At 45.5% G+C, this 19,345-nt stretch overlaps 1 protein-coding gene across 1 annotated transcript in view; it reads right to left on the bottom strand.

Moving 5' to 3' along the window:
* SLC39A11 (solute carrier family 39 member 11) overlaps positions 1 to 19,345 on the bottom strand; it is a 353,394-nt gene that overhangs the window by 143,967 nt on the left and 190,082 nt on the right. The window contains exon 3 of the mRNA XM_012554973.2: positions 11,913 to 12,077. Coding sequence (XP_012410427.1) covers positions 11,913 to 12,077 — 165 coding nt within the window. The remainder of the gene's footprint in view (positions 1 to 11,912; positions 12,078 to 19,345) is intronic.

Genomic DNA, 19,345 nt, shown 5'->3' with positions numbered 1-19,345 from the left:
GAAGCAAGAAGGCATTGACAAATGGCGCTTTCAACTGCCACATCCAGTAATCAAGGTAACTGCTTCGTATCTGGTACCTTTATTTCTCAAGCATGCTCATACCCATGACCTTGCTTTATCCTCATATCACCTGTGAAGTGCTAGGGGCAGAGAGAATGGGATTATTCGCCTTCCTTCACGCATCTGGAAATCACAACGTGCAGAAGTTGTCTTATATACACAGTCAGTTATTTTCAAATAAGATAGAAATTTCATATTCTGACTCCTAACTCTGAGCTATCACTGGTAGTGAGAAATTTGCAGAGTCTAAATTGCTATAATTCAAATGCAATTTCCAAACTTTATTTTATCCATGAGCTTTGAGTTATTTTCTAACTTTGTCAGTGGTCCATCAATAAAACAGATGCATTTGAGATTCCTCTGCTTATTCATTCTCCCTTGAATGGAATTATTGAGTCAAAGTGACCTGATTAATTGTCAAGCCCTCATCTGAGCTCCGCTTACAATAGCTTTATTGATGGAGCTGAGGAACCAACAGTCTTTCAAGCTGAGAGTGAGACTTAAGCCATTTGGACGAGCTGCAAAGATCAACTGCTTAGGGACACCTATACCAGTACCAGTTGCCATCCAGTGAACTCCGGCTCATGGAGACCCCATGTGTGTCAGAGGAGAACTGTGCTCCAACGGGTTATCAATGGCTACTTTTTTCAGAAGCAGATCACCAAGTGTTTCTTCTGAGGTGCCTCTGTGTGAATTTGAACCTCCAACCTTTCAGTTAGCGGCCGAGATTTGCACCACCCAAGGAAACAAGAATAACCTGGAGAGCTTTTAAGTACCATTGATGCCTCAGCCTCTCCCCAAGGGATGTTGCATTAATTTGTCTTGGGAGGGACCCAGGCATCAGTATTTTTTTAATAAAGCCCCTCCGGTGACTCTCATATGCAGACAGGGTAAGCTATCGTGTTATGAAAAATAAAAAGTAGTAGCAGAAGGAAGGGAGGGAGGGGAGTTACTATGCTCTAAACTTGCAGGACTTTGGGGCAAGACAATCTTTGGGACTAGACCCAAGAGAAAAAGAAATGAAAGCAAATGGACATTCCCAACAGCTACTAACCTGCATAAGCAGGCAAAATAGCAACCGATCAGGACAAGACCCTGAGACAGGATGTGGTGCTGCCTCTTTGGGCAGGTAGTTCCAGAAAACACAGGCCATGGGTTTGTCCATTTCCCCATGATCTCAGCCACTGGAGGACCTGTGATTCGAAATGGCTTGGAAGTCTCCATGTTGGTGGGAGCCTGGACTCATCACAAGCTCCCTAGGGTCTCCGCACAGGCTAAGCTTGCAAACCTTTGTCGCTCGTGTATCTATGGAGAGCAACCTATCTTTTTCTCTGCTCTCCCCAACCCTGTGTGAGCTCATCTCGTCACCCTTGCATTGCTCTGGTCTCCATGTCAACAAGAAGATGGCGCCCAAAGCAGTCGAAGTTGTTTAAGCCAGGTGATGACACACCTGTGCAAAATGGGGAGCTCCGTTGGCAATTCCCACTCTGAAGAGTGAGGTAAGCAACGCAGGCCGACAGATCTACGTACGAGGACATTTGGGTGCCATTTTGCTCATTGTATTTAATCAGAGGAAGGAAAAGAAAATGGAATTTTGATTTCAGAATTCATCCTTGGTTAATTGTTATTTGCAGAACAAGTAACATTTTTAATTATTTTCAACCCCTCACCATAACAGCTATCAAGGGAATGGCGACAAAACAGAATAAACAGGGATTTATTAAATACATATTAATGCACACTAAAATTAGCATGTATGAATACAAATGAGGTGAGACTATTTTAAATTATGCACCTCAAATATTATCAATTGATTAAACTTGTTATCTGCTGCAGCTTCTGAATAAATCACACTACCTCAACAGGGGAGACAGAGACTCATCAACAGACGAGACGGTTTCTTGGTGGTTCACCTTGCTGGCAAAGGCGCCAGGTATTTCTAGAAATGAAAACTTTAGAAAAAAGCTATAATCCTTTCTGTAGTGAACCAAAACCAAACCAAACCTGTTGCCGTCAAGTGGATTCTGACTCATAGCGAACCTATAGGACAGAGTAGAACTGCCCCATAGGGTTTCCAAGGAGTGGTTGATGGATTCGAACTGCTGACCTTCTGGACAGCAGCCAAGCGCTTAAACCACTATGCCAGAAGCATAAACAAATTAAGCTCTTTGGGTCGTTGACCATCTATAAAGTCATAGTAAAGCTAGCATGGATCACAGGGTACCCTGGAATTTCTACTTAGTGACACAATAATGCATTTGATTCAGGGGAAGGCAGGTGCTGGCCCGTTTTCAGTAGGGACTGTCCTCTCTGTGATTTCTCCAGGAATAGGAAAGGGGTTGAAGGTATTTCTCATTGCAACCTTGGCCTAAGGTGGAGCCATCTGGCCCGAAGGGCAGCAGTGATAGAACCCAGTAGAAAAGGCAACGCCTGACATGAATCAACCTGTCTCGCACATGTGGAGGTGGGTTAATGCTGTAGCCGCTATTATCTCTTAGTTATCTCAATAAGCAGGGGCAATGGTGGTTCAGTGTGACTGCTGAACACGTGAAACGTGGCTAAGTGCAATGGAGGGGCTAAATTTTAGATTTTATTTAATTTTGATTGACTTAAATTTAGACAGTTAATACGTGGCTAACCAAACCCATTGTCGTCGAGTCAATTCCGACTCATAGCAACCCCACTGGACAGAGTAGAACTGCCTTATAGGGTTTCCAAGGCTGTGAATCTTTATGGAAGCAGACTGCCACATCTTTCTCCCATGGCGTGGCTAGTCGGTTTGAACTGCCGACCTTCCAGTTAGCAACTGAGTTCTTTATCCACTGCGCCACCAGGGCTCCTTACATGTACTAGTGGTGCCATATTGAACCATGTGGTAGCCGCTAGTCTTAAAGGCCTTCTTAAAACCATGTTCTAGCCAATGTCTACTTGACCACTATGGAAAGTCAACTGGAAGTGACTGGACGCTTTGAGTCCTAATAAAAAAAATGCATTCAAATTTTCTTGCTTTCATTTTTTTCTTTAATTTACTTAATGGGTAGGAGGAAGACATAATAGAGTAGCTGCAGAAATGAATCTTGTTTTTTAACCCTAACCCTAGTGCGGCCTTAGAATGTGGCTGTGACTGCTGCTCATTCGATCTGAAGGCCTGGAGACAGGGTGCAGGCATCTGTGTGTCTGTAGACTGTGGCAGGAGCTGACAGCAAATCTAAAAGCTGCCCTGTCACTTTCATGTGGGCTCGTGCTGGAATCCCGGAGTTGCGACTTCAGCCTCCAGGAGTTTGTGCTCGTTCTCACGCTCAGACCCAACAGTGTCATTTGGAAGTGTGCTACCAGCAGCTGCTACAGTGCACACCCAGGAACACGATATGTTGAGCAAAATGTCATCCCCATACAGGAGCCTGTGCTAATTATAACGTCATGCTTTCCACTGAGAAATAGATGATTAAAGGAGAACATTACAGTGTTTTCAAACTCCTGGAGTAAATGAGAAGGGCCTTCAAATGTAACCTGTTGGAGATGAACATTAAAGTGATCTGAGATGTAACCATGCAAGGGTACCAGAACCAAGTGGTCTTTGATGATCAAAGCAAGGTAGGAGCCAAAAGTAAAAAGCAGGTGGGGGGATGGAGAGGGGAAGATGAGGAGGTGGAGGGGAGTTAATATTTTCCAGATCTACTGTGTTCTAGGCACCACGATGCTGTTGTTGTTGTCAGCTGTCATCAGGTCAGCCCTTGACTCACGCTGACCCCACGCACAATGGAACGAAACATTGCCCGGTCCTGTGCCATCGTCATGCTCGGTTGCACTTTGGACCCTTGTGATCCATATGTACAGTTGTTATTGGCTGATTTTCAGAAGTAAATCTCCAGGCCTCTCTTCCTAGTCTGTCTTAGTCTGGAAGCCCTACTGAAACCTGTTTGGCATCAGAACAACATGCACGCCTCCACTGACAGACGAGTGGTGGCTGCATATGAGGTACCCTGGTCAGGAATCAAACCTGGGTCTCCCGCATGGAAGGTGAGAATTCTACCACTGAACCACCAGTGCCCTCATACCAACTAACCCATTGCCATCAGGTCGATTCCAACTCATAGCGACCCTACAGGAAAGAGCAGAACTGCCCCCTAGGGTTTTCAAGGCTGTAATCTTTATGAAAGCCGACTGCCGCATTTTTCTCCCATGGAGGGGCTGGTGGGTTTGAACTACGGACCTTTCTGTTAGCAGCCGAGCGCTTAACCACTGTGCCACCAGAGCTCGCTCATGCCCTCATAGGTACATATGCACATGATACTAGCTAATACAGTGCATGACCATGCTTGTTGCTATTGCTGTCATCTAACTTAATATTGAACTTTACAGTAGATATTCACTCCATTTTACAGATGGGAAAACTGAGATTCCCAGGAACTTATCTACAGTCACTCAGCTAATTAAAGCATATCCAAGCCCCAGCCTTTCTGACTCTAAAGCCTGTACCTGTCCCATCTCTCCAAGTCACTCTTCTTGACATGGTTCAAGGGTCGACGACCCACATGGGTCCTGAACCTACGAGGAACAACCACACTTGGTGGTAGAGGTGATGGGTGTGGGGGCGCTCCATGGGTGTTCATTCCACGTGTACCTATAAGCACCCCCGGTGGCAGGCTCTGTGTATGGATGAGGCTTCCGGTCCAGGTTTCCCCACCCAAATCTCCTTGCTGAACTGAGCCCCTTACATCTGGAGTGATAATCACACCAGCACCTCAAAATGGTGATGCAGAACATTTAAGGTGGCAAGCTTAAAAAAGCAAGAAGCACTTCCTGAACTTTTCTGTAACCATTTCTGAAAACCTTTGGGATCCACTGGTAGAAATATAGGGCCCATCATAGCCAGAGGCAGACGGAAGGCAATATACTGATACTGAGTTGTGAGTCCGGCTCAGCTGTAACTGGTTGTGTGATCTTGGGCTTGAGTTTTAAGCCTCACTGGGTCTCCGTCTCTAAAATGCAAAACATGGATGCAAATATCTAAATAACATACAGGGAGCACTTCATACAGTGTCTGGAGCCTCGAAAGGCCTTGGTAAGTAGCAGCTGCTAGTATTATCACTGTATTTTATAATTGCCAGTAATTTGCAGCTTTGTGCGGCACTCCGTTTACTCATTAACTGAGCCTGGGCTGCCAGTTGCTGAGAACACCCCTCCGGTTTCTGGAAACAGAGCAACACGAAGCAGAGGTTGTTGTATCAGTGTTTGTCCTGGAAGGGTCCCCATCTAATGACAGAATTTTCTACTCAGTCCTTGTCCCAGGAAAATGAAGACTCGGTATGTTCTTCTTCATAGCCATTTGCTCTCTTCTGCAGCCTGCGGCCCTGATCTCCTTCTGAGTACTGCCACCCTAAAACTGCCTTGGTGGTACTTGGAGACCACGCTAGGGTAAGCTGAATGTCTAGGCTCCCCATCTCCAATGACCTTTCAGCATTCCAAAGATAATCCATATTCCATTTTTTTTCCCCCTTGTCATCGAGTCGATTCCGACTCATAGTGATCCTACAGGATAGAGTAGAACTGTCCCACAGGGTTTCCAAGGAGCAGCTGGTGAATTCTAATTGCCGGCTTTTTGGTTAGCAGCCAAGCTCTTAACCACTGCACCACCAGGGCTCCCCATATTCCATAAACAACCAAAATCTAAAAGCATTCAGCACCACCTGGGGAAGTAGGGCTCACAGACACCCCAAAGCCAACACGCCAATGGGGGCGCTGAGGTTAGCACTTGGTCATAGAGGGCACACCTCAGCCTCACTTTAAGCACGCGTTAAGCCAGTGGAATGGAATGATCTTAGCAAACAAAAAGAAAGACGTGGAGTTCAAAAAGTTAAAAGGCTTCAATACGACCCAGCAATTCCACTCCTAGGTATGTACCCAAGAGAACTGAACACATATGTTCAAACAAACACTTGTGCACCAATGTTCATAGCAGCATTGATCCTAATAGCCAAAGGTGGAAACAACCCAAACGCATGTCAGCTGGTGAATGAATAAACCAACTGTGGCACAGCCATACAATGGAATATTATGCAGCCATAAAAAGGAATGAAGTCCTGATACACGCCTAGACATGGATGAACCGTGAAAATACTACACTAAGCGAAAGAAGCCAGACACAAAAGACTGGATATTATACAATTCGACTTCTATGCAATGTCTAGAATAGGCAAACTCATAGAGAGAAAAAGATGAGTGCAAGAGGCTGAGGGGAAGGCGGGATGAGGAGTGGGTGCTAATGGCTCTGGGGTTTCTTTTTGGGGTGGTGAAAACGTTCTAAAATTTGATAGTGGTGATAGTTGCACAGCCTTGTGAATATACGAAAAGCCATTCATTTGTCCACTTTAAAAGGGTAAATTTCACAGTAGGTGAATTATATCTTAATTTAAAAAAATTAACAGGGACGATGTCCTTGTTATAGAAGGTGATTGACGAACTGCAATTAACCAGCAGAGCTTGGAGATTTTCTTCTCTTTAAAAACGAAGCATCACGGGTGAAATGCCACAAAAATAAAGCTGCTTAAGAAAGAAAGAGAGACAGCTAGAGCGAGCAAGCTGAGTAGGTTTAGCAGTCATGTGAATGAGCCATCGACCTTCAGAAGAGAACCTCACCAGTAAACACAAGTCACGAATGTCTTTTCTGTCACTATGAATTGGCTGGTCACAATGACAAGTGAGTGACAGCGTGGACAGGGGTTGTGTGGGGTTAAGAAAAGTAGCAGGGGCACAGAGAGGTTAGTCCCTGAGATACGGATGGCAACCCCCGCCTCCAGCCCTGCCACCCAGCCACACACATCAACTAAATAAATATTAAGTCTCATTTGATGAAGAACCAGGGAAATAAGTTGCTTAATGAAGTCAGCCTGTTTAAACAATTCTTTAGAAGCTCAAACAGAAACAGCCCGGGACGGGAAAATGAGGCAGCAAAGCCAGCAGCTCATGGGAGTTCAGGGGCTAAACTAAGGCTCTGTCAGAGCCAGCTTTGGGCTTAAGAAAGGAATGTTGTTTTGTTCAAGCCATTTCAGAACTCACGGTAAGCATCTCTAGCCTGCATGTCAAACATTTCCTTCGGTCCCTACGGTAGGCTGAAGGCCAAACAAAACAAAAAAAACCAAACCCGTTGCCGTCAAGTTGATTCCGACTCATGGCGACCTTATAGAACGAAGTAGAACTTCCCCATAAGGTTTCCAAGCAGCAGCTGGTGGATTCCAACTGCCGACCTTCTGGTTAGCAGCCGTAGCTCTCAACCACTACATCACCAGGCCTCCAGGAGGCTGAATAATGGCCCCCAAATATACGCAGGTCCTAATTTCCAGAACCTGTGAAGATTTCCTTATATGGCAAAAGAGACTTTGCAGGTGTGGTTACATTAAGTATTTTGAAATGACAGGATTGTCCTGGATTATCTATCTGGGTGGGCCCTAAATGCTATCACTAGAGTCCTTGGCAGAGGGAGATTGGACTTAGAACAGAAGAAGGTGATGTCACCACAGAGGCACAGACTGATGAGGTCACAAGCTGAGGAAATCAGCAGCCATTAGAAGCCAGAAGAGGCAAAGGGGGATCCTCCTCTAGGGCTTCTGGAGGGAGCACGGCCCTGCCGAGACCTGACTTTCAGACTTCTGGTCTCCAGAACTGTAAGAGAATAAATCTGGGTTGTTTTAAGCCTCTAAGTTTGTGGTAATTTGTTTCAGCAGCTATAGGAAACTAATACAGTCCCTCATTCTGTTTCCAACCTTCTAGTAATTAAAAGAAACTCAAGTAAGATTAACTCTGACATAAAGGAATAGCTGTTACTTCTACGAGTTAGGGGTGATGAAGTACTTACGCGGCAGAAGTCTCTTTCCAAGAAAAAAAAAAAAAAGAATTATACATAAGTAAAAATATCCATTATAACAAATTAGAGTTAAAAACCTCACAGCAATATGAAGAAAATAAAAATCCATCTTAATCTCATCACCCAGGAATAACCAAACACTTAATATTTTGGTGTATAAATTATGACCTTGAGTGTTTCTTTTAAAGCCGTGATGTGTGGAACTGTCGAGGAAAACCTGTCAAATGATTAAAACCAATGGTCTTGCCGTTCTGGAGACACAAGCAGTGACCGTCAGCTCTTTGTCACAGCAACAACCAGCAAAATGAACTTGACTCTAATGAGAGGAAAAGCAAGAAGCATGGGACTCCTCTAGCCTCTTCTTCCATGGGTCTTTACACATAATTTCTAACACAAAGGGTATCAAGAGTCAGCCACCTCTATCAAGACTCCCACAAGTCAAATGCCCTCCCTTAGACCATGGGGTGACTAAGGCAGAAAGAGAACGAGGGACATCTGGCTCTCAATGACCTCTACTCTCCCAGACTGGAGAGGCAGTTAGATAACAAAATACACCAGGCATCCCAGGTGCTCGAATATATACTGAATTTCAGTGTGTATTGTGACTTGGTTCCTCTCTTTCCTTCGTACCCACAGCCAATCCATCAGCAAGTACAGTTGGCTTCACCTTCAGCATGCAGTGAACCCCTCCCCCCGTCCATGGTTTCGATTTCCAAGGTTTCAGTTACCCGTGGTCAACCACGGTCCGAAAATGTCCAGCTCCGTCATTCACATAACTTTTATTACAGTATATTGTTATAATTGTCTATTTTATTATTAGTTGTTGTTAATCTCTCATTAGAAATTAAATTTTATCATGGGCATGTATATGTAGGACAAAACATAGTATATATAGGGTGTGGTACTATCCGAGGCTTCAGGCATCCACAGGGGGTCTTAGAACATATACCCCACAGATAAGGGGGAGGAGTTACTGTATTCCAAAATGGGGTCCCTTCTGCCACCCTCCAGCACCAACAGCCTGGTCTGAGACACCGTCATCCCACCTGGATTCCTGCAGGAGCCTCCTCACAGGTCTCCCGTTTGCGCCCTTGCGCCTCCCAAGCCTAGCTCAACATGACAGCTAGACAGAAACTTTCTTTCCTTTTTTTTAAACAACACAGATTTATTACTTTGCAGTTTTGGACGTCAGAAGTCAAAAATGGGTCAACAGGGTTGGTTCCTTGCGGAGTCTAGGGGAGAATCTGCTTCCTTGCCTGTTCCCGCTTCTAGGGGCCGCCGGCGTTTACATTCCTCGGCTTGTGGTCCTTCCTCCATCTTTTAACCAGCAGCATAGCATCTTCTTTTAGGCAGGAACTTTTAAAGCTAAGTCAGGTCATGCATTCCCCTGTTCAAAACCTGCAGGTGCTCATTCCCCACAGAGTAAAAATGGAAATCCTCACAATGGCCTCCAAGTTCCACCCAGGGCATGGCTGATGGCCCTGACATAACCTTGACCACCTCTCCGCCTGCTCACCCTGCTCCAGCCACACTGGCCTCCAGGCTCCTCCTCTTACATGCCAGACATTCTCCTGCCTCAGGGCCTTTGTACTGGCTGGCTGTTCACGCATTTAACCAAATGAAACCCGTTGCTGTCCAGTCAATCCCGACTCATAGTGACCCTACAGGACACAGTAGAACTGCCCCCATAGGGTTTCCAAGGCTGTAATCTTTATGGAAGCAGATTGCCATATCTTTCTAGTGGGTTCACAGGGACAGACACCCAATAAGCAAGGTATGCGGGGGTTTAATTATGCTTACTACTAATGTAATGGAGCCCTGGTGGCACAGTGGTTAAGGGCTGGGCTGCTAATCAAAATGTGGGCAGTTCAAATCCACCAGCTGCTCCTTGGAAACCCTATGAGGCAGTTCTGTTCTGTCTTACAGGGTCGCTATGAGTCAGAATCAACTCAAAGGCAACAGGTTTGGTTTTTTTAAACGAATCTGTAGTGCACAATTTTACCCATTTCATCCATGTGAAAACACAGTTTAGCCCATGTGTACCTTGCTTACTATAAGCTGGTACAGTACTGTTCCTTCTGGTTAATCAGCCCCTGGGTTCGAACCACTAGCCTTCCGGTTAGCAGTTGAGTGCTTAACCACTGTACCAACAGGGCTCCCTGGAGCACTCAGTAGGCCCCAGATATCTGCATGGCTGCCTCAAATGCAGAGATGTCTTAATAAGACCCACCCTGACCGCCCGGTTTAAAATGGCAACTCCTCCCCCTAACACGTCCCCACCTCCTCTACCGTGTTAAATTGTCTTCTCTTTTACAGCACTATTAGCGCTCCACGAGGAATAAACTCTGTTTGGCCCTGGCCTTGGCTTCCACAGTACTGCAGCCAGACAATGAAGCAACATCTATAAGAGCTTGGAAAAGAAAAATGTTGTAACCTTAGAAAGCGTTGCCCAGCCAAGCTGTTGCTCCTGCAGGGAGTAACAGATCGACATTACAAACTCCGCAAGGATTCAGAAAATATATCACACGAGGATGCTTCCTGAGGAAGACTGTGACTCAACCCCAAGTTCTAGCAACAAAAGATGGACCAGGATATTTAAGAGCTCAAGAGCAAGGAAGCGGCGGCTGGAAAGGCAGGTAGGAGAATCATTGATGCTAATAACAGCTACCGATTTCCAAATGCTCACGTGACCCAAGCACTTAGCATCTCATGTAATTCTCAAAATAAGTCATTTTATTTGTTTCTCAAAATAAAAAGCATGATCCCCATATCGGTGGCGTATCGAGGGTATTGCACGGCTCTGGGCATACAGCGCCACGGAGCAGTTTCTAACCTCCTTCCTCAAGCAGGGTAATGTGTTAATTAAAAGATTAACGAGCTTGACTTGTATTTTTGAACCTGACATTATGGTAGAGTTATCTGAAAGAGGGGCGTGAGATGTTTGGATAGGGGCACCATTTTCCGTAGATACACCACTGGCCATACCAGGTTAATAGAAACTACACAGCGGCACCGCGCGACCATGGCAGGTGGAATATCTACCATAACTGCTGTACCCTAATTACACCTCTGTGTGAGAAAACCAAGGTTCTGAAAGCTTGAGTAACTTGTCCAAGATAAACCAGTTAGTAAATAGTAGAGCTGAGATTCCAAAATACATCCCATAGTGGTGATGGCCACAGAACATGGTCAGTGTAATTAATATCACCGAACTGCACGCTTAGAAACGGTTAAAATGGTAAATTTTGTTATATATTTATTCTATCACATAACAAACAAAATTTTATATACACACATAATATATCTATATATAAATATAAATAAAAAATATATTTATCTTTCCCAAGGAGTTCCTCACATTGCCTCAATTTTTTGTAATATTTTTATTCTTCTTTATGCTTATCTGTGCTTTCTAGTTACTCTAAAGAAAATATGTTATTTTTGAAATAAAACACTGATAAAAGTTCTTTTTTTCCAATTAAAATAAATTCTCAGACACAAAACAAATCACCCTAAAGTGCTAAAAAGGAAAGGATTGTTAAGGCCACATCAAAAAGACACCTGCATAAAGGAAGCAGCTATGGCATATATCAGCATTAACATATACTGAATTCAGTATTTTAAGAAAGCGTTAAGCAGAGCCAGAGGCACTCTGTATTTATAAAAGGCACACTGCGTGGCAAATATGCAACAGTTATGAATTAATGCTCCAAACAACTCAGTATCAAATACGCAAAGGCAATAACTGATAGAAATAGGAGAAGAAATTGTTTAAAGTAACTGGAATTGGAAGTGTTAACATATAGGGATCAATCTAGAACAAGCAACCCTAAACATAAGGTCCAGAAAGAGTTGTACTCCCCTCAAACCCCAAAAAGAAAAGGCCTGAATTACAATTGCCCACGCCCCTTTTCCTGCCAGACCACAGAGCTAAAGACGTGATTTTACCTTCAGGCAGGTGGCTGCAGTGCTGGGGGCAAGACCTCACCTGGAACATTGTGGATGGTGATGGCCAGGATGAGCAGAGCGATCCTTCTCCAGCTGCCGCCTTCAGGCTGCACGGGGTTCCCTCGGGAAGGCACGGGGGGAACAGGGTCCCCTGGGAGGCCGGTCACCCTCCTCCTCTGATACGCCTCGCCATTCTCACTCTTGTCTGCAAAGAGAGATGGGAAAGGGAGCACTTTGACAATGAGCAGGCTGATGCCATGGACAAGCAGCAGCAGGGGGAAGCTTTCAAGACTGGGAAATGTTCTACTTCCAAACTTCCTGTAGACCACATATTCTTTCGTCTGTCCATTCATTCATTCGTTCATTCATTCATGCAGCAACCATTCATCAAATAGAACTCAGTGTCCAACGTACAGGGTAAAAAGAGATGAAAATTTGGTGTCTTAGCAATGCCCATTTACAACAAGCAATACTGAGTGGTGATAAGGAGCAAAGATGCTGGAATCTGGCTGCCTGGTTCAGTTCCTGACTCAGCCGTTTATCAGCCATGTGGTGCTTAACTAAAAAGCCGGAAGGTGAGCCCCTAGGTTGGAAGGCACGAAAGATACACAGTGGCCGCAACAATGAACTCGAGCATATCAACCACCGTGAAGGTGATGCAGGACTGGGCAATGTTTCGTTCTGTTGTACATGGGATCGCCAGGAGTTGAAGCTGACTCAACAGCAACTGAGAACAACAACAAAAACAGCACTACAGACGTTAGTAAACTCTCTGTCTTAGTTCCCTGATTCATAAAAATGGAGTATTAGTACCTGCGTAACAGAAGATGTGTAAAGGGTTTAGAACAGTGCCCGGAACATACTAAACACCACAGGTATTGGTTGCTGTTATTACTTTTCCTTTCTCCCACAGTCCTATAAAACCAACATAATATATGAACAACCCTGTTTTCCTGGTCACACTGAATCATGCAGAACCAATTCAGACACCAGGCTCAGTCATACAGATTCTCTCCCCAGGGATGGGGGACTGGAACATGGAAGGACTCGGTCACTCAGGTGTGGCTTGTGGGTCTGGAAGACCATGTAGTTTAAGGGCAGCCATGATGTACCACGTGAGAATGGAACGAGGCAAGCAGCTTGGCAGACAGACAGAATGAGCAGATGGACATAGACAAGTACAGATGGGAAACCATGCAGCCAGAGACAGCAGACAGCCTCGGTGCCATAGGACTTTCTGACACCTCCTGGGCCAACCACAGTGGCTGCCCCCGGGTTTCACAAGCTAGCCCTGTTTTTAAAAATTCTCTTTCTGGTTTATATTTAAGGAGTGTTGTTTCTTGTGGAAGGAGGCCTGGTGGTGCAGTGGTTAAGCGCTTGGCTGCTAACCAAAAGGTCAGTGGTTAGAACACACCAGCCACTCCGTGAGAGAAAGACGTGGCAGTCTGCTTCTGTAAAGATTATAGCCTTGGAAACCCTATGAGGCAGTTCTGCTCTGTCCTGTAGGGTAGCCATGAGTCAGAATCGACTGGATACAATGGGTTTCTTATGGCCAGATTGTTCTAAGGCCCATGGCCCCTCAGGCTATTTGCTCGCTCTTAAGGAGGCAAAACGCCTAGATCTGAAACACAGGCAAGCAAGAGTGAGGTGGAGCCTCCAGACTGTGGGTGGAGTTGGGGGACAGGCTTCCTGGAGGAGAGGGTCTTGAGCAGGTCTGAAACACGTGATTGTACAAATAGAAAGAAGGGTCTCCCTATCATGCGTGACCACCAGAACCTGGAAAGCATCACTCAGATATCACAGATGGGTCACCAGAACTTGGCTTTGTAATCTCCACTGTAAGTAGAGCAACTACACATCCCAGCTTTGGTCTGCTGTCCGAGAGGAATTGTGGGCTTCTGTAAAGATTACAGCCCAGAAAACCCTATGGGGCTCAGTTCTACTCTGTAGTTGGAATTGACTCCAAGGCAACGGGTTTGGTTTTTGTTTTTGGTTTTTCATGTTCAAAAGTGTCCCGGCTGGGATGATAAATTAGGTGGCCCCCTTGGCTGTGGGAAACCTCACTACCTCACTAAAACTTACAGCCATCTACCTGAAGGGTAAGAAGATATTTCTACTTCCCTACTCCATGGACAAAATGTCCACAAGTCAAAAACTCTCATCTCTAAGCGGAAAGTTGCAGAAACATTTTCCCAAAGCCAAATGAAGAAACAAGAGGCAATTTTAGGGATTCCTGAGTCCCTGGGTGGTGCACGCGGTTCACATGCTTGGCTGCTAACAGAAAGGTTGGAGGTTCAAGTCCACTCAGAGGCACTTCAGAAGAAAGGCCTGGCAATCTGCTTCTGAGAAATCAGCCATCGAAAACGCTGTGGAGCACGGTACCCTTCTGACGCACACGGGGTTTCCTTGAGTCAGAGTCGACACAATAGCACTGGTTTTCTTTTTACTTCCCTGGCCAGGCACTTTTGGTTCAGCCTCCCTTTAGTCATTGTTGTAAAACAAGACAACGGCAGTGTGTATTACCCGCCTGGGTGCTCCACTTAAAGACCGTTTTCTCACTCTTAAAAACTTGATGGGATCTTTGACTCCCTTTTCAGATGTACCCACCTTAGTGGAATATTGTATTATATTTCAAAACCACTTCTTTTGAAAATCATTTTTTATTTGTTTACACAAGTCAAGAACGCTCAGCTTTAAGGGTGATACACCGTCAAAGGTCAGGTGGACTCACTCCTCCCCAAGTCCCAGCAGGTTCTCTTACCAACGGCTGAATGTCGGTTCCGTTAGGAAGAAGTGGCCTTTGACTCATTCTCCACAATGTCAGCATTCCAGCCCTCTGAGGGGCAGTAGCCACGACTCACTAAACTTACCCCGGGAAAATGCAACTGTCCCAACTGGACAGCAACTCCTCCCAGACACAATATTCACATGAGACGAAGCTAAGCTGTTACTGTGTGTCTCCACCCCGTGTGTGTATGTGTGTGTGCATGTGAGTATATGTATGCATGTATGTGTGTGTGCATGTGAGTGTATGTATGTATGTGTGTGCGTGTATGTATGCATGCATGTGTGTGCATGTGAGTGTATGTATGCATGCATGTGTGTGTGCATGTGAGTGTATGTATGCATGTGTGTGTGCATGTGAGTGTATGTATGCATGTATGTGTGTGCATGTGAGTGTATTATGCATGTATGCATGTGCATGTGAGTGTATGTATGCATGTGTGTGCGTGTGTGTATGCATTTATGTGTGTGCATGTGAGTGTATGCATGCATGTGTGTGCGCATGTGAGTGTATGCAAGCATGTATGTGAGTGTATGCACGCATGTGAGTGTATGTATTCATGTGTGTGTGCATGTGAGTGTATGTGTGTGACATGTGAGTATGCATGTATATGTGTGCATGTGAGTGTATGTATGCATGTGTGTGCATGTGAGTATATGCAAACATGTATGCGTGTGTGAGTGTATGTATGTATGTGCATGTGAGTGTATGTATGTGTGTGTGAGTATGTGTGCATGCATGTGTGTGCACATGTGAGTGTATGTATGCATGCATGTGTGTGTCCATGTGAGCATATGCACGCATGTATGTGTGCAAGTGAGTGTATGTATGCATTGGCATGTGAGTGTGTGTACATGCAAGTGTATGTGTGTACATGTGAGTGTATGCATGTATGTGTGTGTGCATGTGACTATGTACACATGTATTGTGTGCATGTGAGTGTATGTATGCATGTGTGTGTACATGTAAGTGTAGGCATGCATGTATGTGTGTGCATGCGTGTATGTATGCATGTGAGTGTATGTATGTGTGTGCATGTGTGTGCATGCATGTGTGTGCGTGTGAGTGTATGTATGCATGTATGTGTGTGCATGTGCGTGTATGTATGCATGTGTGTGTTCGTGTGAGTGTATGTATGCATGTATGTGTGTGTTCGTGTGAGTGTATGTATGAATGTATGTGTGTGTTCACGTGAGTGTATGTATGTGCATGTGTGTGGTCACACAACGGCCACCCGGTACCGTCTTGCATGCTTCAGATATGAGGCAGCCTTCATGTATGTGTGCCCATGTGTGTGTTTCTGTACACACATGGGGGGTGTTTATGTACATCTTAAATTGACAATATCTGGTCAACTCAGGCTGTAGAGGCTGGTCCAGAAATTGAAGCTAGTGAGCATCTGGCATTTCAAGCACATAAATCTGGCCACATGGGCATGGCGGGCCCGGCTGCTGTCCAGGAGCTAAGCCTGATCATGGCAGAGGCGTGCAGCTTGGTCTTTCCTCGCCTGGATAAGTCAGCAAATGCTACTGATTCCTAGGCCCCTCTGAGTGCCCAGGCCTAACCCAATGCTGTCCAGTGGGACAGCCAAAGGGAAAAACGATCACCCTGCCCTTTGCTGTCACTGTTGGATGCCGTTGAGTCAGTTCTGACTCATAGTGACCCCATGTGATGGAATACAACTGCCTCACAGGGTTTCCTAGGCTGTAATCCTTATGGAAGCAGATTGCTAGGTCTTTATCCCTTGGAGCCACTGGGTAGGTTTGACCTGCCAACCTTTCGGTTAGCAGCTGAGTGTTTAACCATTGCGCTACCAGGGCTCCTTCCCAATGCCCATAAAAAAAACCAAAAACCAAACCCGTTGCCGCTGAGTCAATCCTGACTCATAGTGACCCTATAGGACAGAGTAGAACTGTCCCATAGGGTTTCCAAGGAGCGCCTGGTGGATTCGAACTGCGAACCTTTTGGTGAGCAGCCTGAGCTCTCTGCCCTTAGGGATTTATATTTTAAGAGGTCAAAAGGGGAGGACACGAATAAACTCCTTTGAATCTAAAAGGCAGAAACACACTAACAAGTGCTGAAGGTTATGCTCATTTTCCTCAATGTCAGAAAGGATCCGACTCTGAATCGACTATGGCAGACAGAAGGCAGACAGTAACAGGGTTGGGAGGCACCATTAGCAAGTTCCAGTGCCATGCTTGTGTTTAATGGGAACATCGTGGGCATAAAGAGTTATTAACTGAAGCAGAGCCGCACGCTCCTCTGGAGGCCTCAATGTGTGAAAACTGACGTAGGTGCCTTCCTGGTGGGACTGGGTAGACAAGAAAAGCTTGACACGTTTGTGAAAGTTAAAGAAGCCATCCTAATAGGTTTGCAACGAGGAAGATTAGCCCAAATAAGTCATTACGGAGCGCATGGAAGGATCCCCAGCCATGAATCTTCTTGTCTCGCCTGGAAAAAATAAACAAAAACCAGTTGCCATCAAGTTGATTCTGACTCATGGCGACCCGGTGTGTGTCAGAGTAGAACTGCGCTCCATAGGGTTTTCAGTGGCTGATTTTTCAGAAGAAGATTGCCAGGCCTTTCTTCCAAAGCACCTCTGCGTGGACTCAAATGTCCCTTTGGTTAGCAGTCGAGTGCATTAACTGTTTGCATCACCCAGGGACTCCCCTGTCCTGGTAAGGCTAGCCAAACCATCGCATGCCATCAAAGAAAATGCTAGAGTGGGAGGGCATAGGAGGACCAGGGAATGCAGGCAATTGCCAACCCCGGTGTGGAGAGAAGGGGTGTCAGGGTGGTAAGACCCCATGAGGAAAGATTTGGGCGTTTGGGGAGCAGGGTCTGGCAGAGAGGAAAAGGAAGAGCATCGAGGGAACACAGAACAGCCAACGTTGGGCTCAGAAATGGAGAGCAGCAGCAGTATCCTGGTTAATATGTACTGAGAACTGTGCTAGGGGCACTGCATGAATTCTCAGTGAATCCTCACAAAGTCCCACAAGGTAGAGATTATCCACCTACAGTGCATGAGGAAAGTGAAGAACAGAGAAGTGAAGCAACTCACTCTAGGTCACACAGCCAGTGCATGGTGGGTTCAGGAGTAGAGCCAGGTACTTCGCTGCCAGAGGCCACTCTTTGTACAGGGCCCTGGGCAGACACTGCAGAAGGAAAGTGGCAGAGAGGGCCTGCTGAGCTGGCATCGTGGGAAGGCTCAGTGGGAACCGTGCATCTATAATCATTCCCGCTCATAGATAAATCGGAAAATCCTGAAAATGGTGTTTCTTAACACATTATACCTACTTTTTTCTAAGTGCAAAGCAGCTGTAAGGAGAAAAATATTTATCAACACCCAGCACGGAACGCAGGGTTACTATTCTTTCAAAAAGGCAGAAAGAAAAGACTTCAAAGCTGCCCATTATCAAAATATATATATATTTTTTTTTTAACGTAGAACTGGGCATCTAAGAATCCACACAAAGAAGGGATGCCCTGTTGGGGCTCAGCCTGCTGTCCTCCCCTGTTCGTCTTCTCTGGGGAGGCTCTGCATTGCAACATTCGAGAGCGAGAACCACATGGAAGAAGCAAAACGAGTCCAAGGCTCACTCTCCACCGAATCAGTGGGGACCTTGTGTGATGTGTCTGCTTCTCTGGTTTCCTCTTTCCCAAAACAGAGCACTGACTCGATGGCAACAGGTAAAACAGGCACCTGATTCTCATCCCAGCACACTGTATGACAGAGCAGGAGCCGACACTGGTCTGGCAGGGGCAAGTCTGGGGACCTTAGGGAGCCCTGGGTCAGCCCTTCCCCAGCAGGTCTGCCTTCCTCACCCGTGAAGGAAAGGCCCTGGAGAAGTCCTCCAGGTCACTGGCTCTAAACCACTTTGAATCAGAGATGCTTTTGAAAGTACAATGAAAGTTATGATCCTCCTCCCGCAAAAACTACACAGACAGACGATTTTGGAATAATTTTTGAATCCTTATGGATTCAGGGGCCTGAGACTGAGAACATCTTGCTAGAGAAATGCCATGCTAACCATCATCTTCATCTTCACTACCCATGGGCCCAGCCGCACTAGGAACACAAGAATGTTCACTGTCCCTGTGACGATGGAACCAACCAGATCTAATGGTCCCCGTAACGGAATCTCAGGTCTCCAATGAATACGGCAATGATAATTAACAGATCACCAGGCACAAGAGCTTTAAAAATATCCCCAAGATATCACTGGAGATGATGCGGTTGGATTAGCACAAGTAGGCAAATCCTCATCTGCTGAGCACAGAACGTGTCGAATGCCTGGAAAAATGCCTACTTACTGAACTCCTGTTACAAAACATCAAATGAAAAATAGCTAGCTACACATATATATATTCACTATATAGTATATAAACACAAACAGCTTAATCAAAAGTAGGAAAAGAGATTCCATTTATTTATATTTTTCCTTTCTTCTTATTTCCTAGAGAATCAGTATAATTTGGGGGAAGAGATTTAATTATCAATATGAATGTGAAAACGTTTGCTAAGATTTAGTTCTAATTCTTTAGTCATATAACTAAGACCAGTTGCCACCGGGTCGATTCTGACTTGTGGCGACCCCGTGTGTGTCAGAGCAGAACTGTGCTCCACAGGGTTTTCACTGGCTGATTGTCCAGAAGTGGATTGCCAGGCCTTTCTTCCGAGGGGCCTC

Source organism: Trichechus manatus, unplaced genomic scaffold, assembly GCF_000243295.1.
Source record: "Trichechus manatus latirostris isolate Lorelei unplaced genomic scaffold, TriManLat1.0 scaffold00028, whole genome shotgun sequence".
NCBI classification, from domain to species: domain Eukaryota; kingdom Metazoa; phylum Chordata; class Mammalia; order Sirenia; family Trichechidae; genus Trichechus; species Trichechus manatus.
The sequence above is the reverse complement of the archived record's forward strand: the minus strand, read 5'-3'. Positions and strand labels throughout refer to the sequence as shown.